Consider the following 7,224-nt stretch of genomic DNA (forward strand, 5'->3'; position numbering starts at 1 on the left):
GCCGCGGGCCCCCCCGGCCCCGCCACAGGTGACACGGTGGCCTCGGGAGGAAGGCGGGATCTGCCCCAAAAATGATAACGAGGCTCGGCTCGGGTCAGCCCGGCCTGGCTCAGCCTTGGGGGCTCCCAGCCAAGGTCACCCCCGGCCGGGGACGGCCTTGGGGACTCGGTGCCGCTGCTGGGGGTGCCTCGCGTGGGCCCCCGCCCGGCGGGGGGGCAGGTCCGACATTCCCGGGCTCCATCCCAAATCCCGAACACCCCCCGCCAGCAGGGAAAGGCTTTTGGGGTGTCCTGAGCCGGGGACGAAGCTGTGGCCCCCGAGGGTGATGGCACACGAGATCCCTTGTCCCCGGGGGCGACAGCGGGGGAAGGGAACACGGGGAGGGGGACACGGGGAGGGGGACACGGGTTGTCTCTGGGGTGTCCCCGGCGCGGGGATGAGCAGCGGGGATGAGCCGGGAATGCCGAGCGGGGCTGGCGGAGGATGCGACATTCGCGACGGGCACCGGGGGGCGCGCGGGGCCCGCCAGAGCCACCGCACGGGGACAGCAGCGGCCCCCGGAGCCTGGAGAGTGTCCCCTCCTGCCCCGCGGCCTCTGTCCCCTCGTCTCCCATGGTCCCTGCCCCCTGCCAGGGCCCAGGGGCTGTCCCTGCTGTCCCTGTCACTGCTGTCCCTGTCCCTGCTGTCCCTGTCACTGCTGTCCCTGTCCCCTGCTGTCCCTGTTCCTGCTGTCCCTGTCCCCTGCTGTCCCTGTGCGTGTCCCTGCTGTCCCAGACCTCGGGAACAGGGTGGTGGCACAGTGCCACCCCCTCCTTCCCCCCTGCGCTGTCACCGTCCTGGGTGGGACCCGCCACCTCCCCTCCAGCCACGGACACAGGGTCGGGTCCCAGGGGACACCGAGGGACACCGGGGAACACCGGGCGACACCGAGGGACACCGAGGGACACTGAAGGACACCAGGGGACACCGAGGGGCACGCGGCTCCGTGCTGAGCCATTGTCCCCACCCCCGACGCCACAGCCGCAGCGCTGTGTCACCTCCGCACCTCTTCCCGAGTCCTGGGGACACCCCAGCCCCCCGTGTGTGTCCCCTGCTGTCCCCAGGGCTGTCACACGGCGTCTCCCGCCCACAGCGACACTTTGTCTCCAGGCGCGGTGACAAACGGGGCCGAGAGGAGCAGAGTCGCGTCACCTCTTGTCACCCTTGTGGCCTCGTCCCCAGTGCCACCTCTTGTCCCCGATGCCACCTCTTGTTCCCAGTGCCACCTCTTGTCACCCTCGTGGCCTCGTTCCCGGTGCCACCTGCCCGGTCCCTCCCAGCGCTTTTGCTCTCGGGGTTTTTTTGTCACCCCTGGAGCGAGCAGGTGACACCAGGGCCACCCCTCCCCCGGCAGGGGACCCGTCCATCCCGCTCCGGTTTTGGGGTTTGGGGCAGGGTTTGGGGCAGCGTTTGGGGCAGGGAAGGGTTTGGGGTGAGCAGCTCGTCCTTTGTGGGGTCTCTGCCCCCCATGAGCCCGTGGTGTGGGGCCATGGCTGTGGGGCCGGGGCTGGGGACAATGAGGGGACATTGTCACCTCCCCGCGGTGCCCGAGCCCGCCCGGGAAACGGGCCCGGAGCTGCTGCTTCACATCCTGACCCTGAAACTCCCTGCCCCATAGGGACCCTCCTGCCCCATAGGGACCCTCCTGCCCCATAGGGACCCTCCCCTGCCCCATAGGGACCCTCTCCTGCCCCACAGAGACCCCTCCCTGCCCCAAAGGGACCTCTTCCATGCCGGGCTCTTCCCCCGCCCCCTCCATTCCCGATCCATTCCCGGTGAGTTATCCACAGGCTGGGAAAATCCCAGCAGTGAAATCCAGGCCGGGAAGGTGACTCAAGGCGGGGCTGGAAACTCATTTTCCTCATAACTGTGTTGAAAACGAGAGCGAGCCTCGTTTTCCCGAGGGTTTTCCCGCGGGAGAGGAAGGGGTGACCTGGCACAGGTTCGTCACCCCCCGCTGGAATTTCGGGATGCTCCAGATGCTGAGGGCGGAACCAGGATCGACTCTGATGTGAAACTGGAACCTGTTTTTTATTCACCTCCTTGGTTAAACTGAGTTTCCTTTCGCTAGTTGTTTATTACTATTATTATTATTATTATTATTATTATTATTATTATTATTATTATTATTATTATTATTATTATTATTATCATTATCATTATCATTATCATTATCATTATCATTATCATTGCTGTTATTAATATTAATATTAATAAATTGTTGTATTATAATTATTATTAATAACTTATTATTATTTGCTATTATTACTATTACTATTACTATTGTTATTATTGTTATTGTTATTATTACTATTACTATTATTACTATTATGACTATCATTATTGTTGTTGTTATTATTTATTTCATGTTATTTATTTTATTTTATTTATTTTCATTTTATTATTTTATTTTATATGATTTCATTTTTTATTTTACTTCATTTCATTTCATCTATGAGACTTGAAAGCTGCCAGCCTTTTGTGGGTTTTTGGGGCTGTCCCGCGGGGATCTGGGTTTGGGAATTCACGGCTGGAAAGGGCAAATTGTGAGGAGGGGAAGGGGGAGGAGAATTCCTCGTGGGATTATCCCGAATTTAAATCTCCCCGGGCTCTCATCTCCCTTTTCCCACCTGGATCCCTCCCTGTCCCAGCCCGGAGCAGCCGAGGGACAGAACCCGGGACAAATCCCGGGATCCTCGGGAAAACCGGGATTGGCAGCAGAGAATCCCTAAAAACAGAGCTCCCCCATCCCCCCTGGGAAAACCCGTCCGACACGGGGCGGCAGCGGGGAACGAGCCGAGAGAGAGCCGGGAACGCTCCGGGAGCGAGCCGGGAGAGAGCCGGGAACGAGCCGGGAACGAGCCGGGAACGAGCCGGGAGCGAGCTGGGAGAGAGCCGGGAACGAGCCGGGAACGAGCCGGGAACGCTCCGGGGCTTCAGGAGCCTCATCCCAGGCCCTTGGAATCCCTGGATGGAGCCACGGATGGATTTGATGGGAAGGCGAGGCAGCTCCTGTCCATCCCTGCAATCCCGGCTCTGCTGAATCCAGGGGGATCCCGGTGCCAGCGGCCCCTCCCGGGATGGCTCCGCACCCCAATCCCAGCGGGAAAAGATTCCCGGAGTGCTCCCACATCCCGTCCGTGGGGTACAGGATGGTCCCGCATGGCAAATCCTCCTCCCGGAGCAGCGCCCAGGCTGGAATACCCCCAAAAATGCCCCTGGGGGAGGAAAAAACCCCAAACCCCAAAAGCTCCTGGTGGGTTTTGTTTGAGGCTGCTCCGCCTGTGCCGGGAAAAGCCTGGAAAAGCTGCTGGAAAAGCTGGTGCTGGGAATACCCGAGATTCCCGGGAGAGCTCAGATCCCAAAATAACCCCTGGGACAAACGAGGTGCGGTGACATCGTGGCTCCACCTCGGGCAACCCCAAAACTCCCGGATTTTTGGATTTGAGGAGCGGGCAGGGGCTGGGAGAAGCGTCCCGGGATAAACCGGAGCCGCAGGGCTCGGGCTCCGCTGCTTTTCTCAGGGAATTCAGGAAGAATCTGCGGTGGCGAGGGGGATGCCGTGTGTCGGTCACCTGTGCCGTGCTCCCAAACCTTTCCCCGGGCTTTCAGAGCGGGATTTTGGAGCTTTGGGATCCCGGTGGATCCACGGTGGAGCTGGGAATGGGAGCAGCTCTGGGCGCTGGGCTGCTCTGAGTTCCCACCCCAAAATTCTCACTCTCGACTCCCGGCTCCTGACTCCTCCCTTGCCGCAGGCCGCCGGGGCCAGAGGGAATTCTGTGCCAAAATAAAAGGGATGGAGGCAGGGAAAGGTAGGATCAGCATCCCCGAGCGGCCCCAGCTCTGCGGCACTGTGCTCCAGAACATTCCCATCCCCAAATATTTCCAGGAGGGAAGAGGAGCACCGGGAATTGGGGTGAGTTTTGGGTGGGCTCTGCCTTTGGGATGTTGTTCTCTCCTGCCTTTTAAAATCCCGAATTCCCATTCCCTGCCCGGCCCTTTCTCCTCACAGCAGCGACCCTCAGCTCGCTTTTCCCCAAAATCTGGAGACGGTTCCCATTCCTCCCCTGGGTTTTCCAGCGGGAATTTGCCGCTGGAAGGCGCTGGCCTGGATCAGGAGCAGCAAAAGCAGGGCTGGAGAGAGCAGGAGGTGGGAAAAGGCGAGGGGAGACCCTGGCCCGACCATTCCCAGTGAGAACCACGGCGCTCTCCCTCCTTTTTTTCCACTCTTTATTCCGACCATCCGCTTTGGTTACAGGTCTGAAAGGGTTGGGGGGTGGTTTGTTTTTTTTTGGTAGCTGTCATGGTGGGGGTTTTTTTTGCTTTTTTTTTATTATTATTATTTGAATTTTCCTCTCCTGCAGTCCGCCCCCGCCTGCTGTAATATTATAAAATCCTACAAGACAGTAACGAGCAGTCGATATAATAATAAATATCTGTTAGTCCACAGAGTTAAAGTGCTTTGAGAAGGGCTGTGAGGAGCTCTGTCCTGGGCTGGGGAGCATCTCGGGGATGTAGTGCAGTAGGAAGCTCTGTCCGTGGGGTGTGGATGAGGCCCCGAGGCCGCTCCCGAGCGAGCAGGAGCCAGGACAGGCATTGGAAGCACGGCCTGGGTGTCCCCAGGGTGTCCCCGCCCGAGGCCGGGCCGTTCCGGGCTGGGCAAGGTTTGGACAAGGAGAGGGACCCTCCCCCCACCTTTTCAGGGGGAAAATCCCGGTTTTCACAGTTTAGTCTCGCTCCGAGACCTCCGAAAGCGCGGGGGAAGCGCAGCCCGGGCCCGGCCCGTGCCCGGCTCGGGGGACAGGGGCAGAGCCGGGGACAGGCGCAGCCGCCCCCGGTGCCCTGAGATCCGCGGCCGCTTTCCCTGAGGACTCCCGGGCTGGGGTGGGAGTGGGCACGGCCCCTCAGCCGCCTGCAGAGGATTTGTGCGTCTCCAGCGTCTGCCCAGCGCCTCCCGCCCCGCTCCGGGCTCTGCGCTCCCGCTTTCCCGTCCCCACACCCCAAATCCAGTCACCTTCCAAGGCTTTTCCATGCAAATTCCCAACGCGGCGCCGATTCCCGACATCCCTCCCACACCAAAGCCGGCTGCAAACAGAAAACAAAAACAACGAACCGAGCCCCCCCTGGAGCCTCCGAGCCCTCCGGAGCCGGAGGGGACTCGCGAGTGACGCCGGGGGTGTCCCAGCTGCTGCCAACCCCGACATCATCCGCCAAAAACGCGGGGATCCCGCAGTCCGGAGGCCGAGGGTCGGCTCCTCCTCCTCCTCATCCTCATCTTCATCACATGCAAGGAGTGGCCGCGCCCTGGGGAGCAGCGCATGCATGGCCGGCCAGCGGAGCGGCCACCGCGTGTCGCGCCCTCCTCCCGAGGCTCCGCCAGCGAGGCCCGCGGCGAGGAAGGCGAAGGGCTCCGGGGGAGCCGCGGGAACGGCGGCAGCGGGCAGGGCCTCAGTGGAAGAGCTCGGCCAGGAGCACAGCGAGCAGCAGCTGGAACCACGAGGCCAGAGTGGCCGGAGCGCGGCCACGCTGGGACAGGAAGCGCAGGCGGTCCAGCAGACGCTCCTTGACCAGAGCCTGGCGGAAGCCGTCCTCCTCGGACACGCAGACGTAGTGGCCGTAGTGCTCGCGGTGGACGCTGGGGATGAAGTGGAAGCAGTCGTGCTGCGGGTGGGACGTGTTGCAGCTCTTGATGAGCACGTCCTCGTGGTACCAGTTGTAGGTGGCGTAGTGGGACTCGATGGAGCAGTTGAGGTAATAGCGGGAGTAGAGCATCACCGAGATGTTGCGGAAGTCACCTGAGGGGACACGGAGGTGGGGGAGGCTGCGTCAGTCTGACACAATCTGGCTTCGAGTGGCGCCGAGGGAGAGGGAAACTCCTCAAAACTTCAGCCCCTAAAGGGCTGGCACGTGGTGACCTCCCAGCTGGAGAGTCAGGCACGCCTTGGCGCTGACACGCTCAAGGAAAGGCGCGCGGTTCCTCTTCCCTCCTCTCTTTGGAGGGTCCATCCCACCCCGTGATGGGGCTCCTTCCCCGCACGGCTTTCCCTTCCCCGCACCGTGGAGCTCTACAAACGCTTCCCAGCTGGAAGATCTGGAGAGCAAAGGAACCCACGGGTTCTGGGAGGGTCTGGCGGCACGGCGCGTCAGGAGGATTAGAGGATGAGAACCGCGCTGGAGGAGTTCCCAGAGAATTCTCTCCCGTGGGAAGGACCCCAGGTGGAAAAGAGACTCCTCTCCCAAAGCAAAGATTCTTTTCAAGTGATAACCTGACTAAAATCCCCAGGTTTTGTCTCCCTGTGTGGTCGGTGGGAAGGAAAGGTGTGGGGTGGGGAAGGGAAAAGTGGTCTAAAAGTTTATTTTATTCTCATTATCCTCTTTTAATCCCGCTCATAAATTTTCCTTTATACCTTTCAAAGTTTTGAGCCTGTTTTGCCCTTCGAGTGTTTCCTCCTGACCCTCACCTCACCCCATGAGCTTTTTAATTTCATTTTCTTTGCCCCTCCTCTGCTCAGCTGTGGCAGAGCAGAGTGAGAGATCAGTATTTCTGTGGGAATACCCACGTGGAAGACCCAGGGCAGACGTCCAGGAACCGCAGATGGGGTCGGTGGGATCAATGTTACACGACGTTACAGATCTGTGTGACAACAGCAGCCCCACAGCCGCTGAAGCCCTGGGACTTTTCTCCCAGTTTGATCCTTCCCACCCAGCTCAGGAAAATGATTTCTGCTAATTCCAGCCCAGTGGAATTCCAGTTCCACCTCCCACCATCCAAACCCTTCCAAAAACCCAACGATTCCTTCCCCAACTGCAGCATCTCCGCGTACCTTCCTTGACATCGCCCGTCTGGCAGTTTCCTAGCCGCGAGTCCAAGTTCAGGTCCTGGAGCACCTCCCTGGGGGTGGGAATGGGAATAAGCACCGAGGAAACTTTGGGAAGCAGCATTTTCAGGGATGGGGATCCCCCATATCGGCGGGATGAGCGGGAATCTCCCCCTTCCCCTTTCCAAAGGTTGGAGATGACCAACAGGAGACCCAGCAGCAAGGAGAGGGTTTGGTGCCCAAAACCCTTCAAGGGAGGGATGGATTTGCTCAGAACACCCCAAAATTTGGGGAGAGGGGTCAGGTGCCCAAAACCCTTCAAGGGTTTTGCTCCACACAGAGCACCCCAAACTTCCAGGGAGAGGGA

General features: G+C 59.8%; 1 protein-coding gene across 1 annotated transcript in view; it reads right to left on the reverse strand.

Annotated features, from left to right (window-relative positions):
• Positions 1 to 4,256: 4,256 nt before the first annotated feature.
• Positions 4,257 to 7,224, reverse strand: part of SEMA7A (semaphorin 7A (John Milton Hagen blood group)) — a 24,106-nt gene continuing 21,138 nt past the window's right edge. The window contains exons 13-14 of the mRNA XM_015638439.3: positions 6,864 to 6,931; positions 4,257 to 5,834 (exon numbers count right to left, since the gene is read on the reverse strand). Of these exons, the coding sequence (XP_015493925.1) occupies positions 5,488 to 5,834; positions 6,864 to 6,931 (415 nt within the window). The 3' untranslated portion in view covers positions 4,257 to 5,487. The remainder of the gene's footprint in view (positions 5,835 to 6,863; positions 6,932 to 7,224) is intronic.

This window comes from Parus major, chromosome 10, assembly GCF_001522545.3.
Source record: "Parus major isolate Abel chromosome 10, Parus_major1.1, whole genome shotgun sequence".
Lineage (NCBI taxonomy): Eukaryota > Metazoa > Chordata > Aves > Passeriformes > Paridae > Parus > Parus major.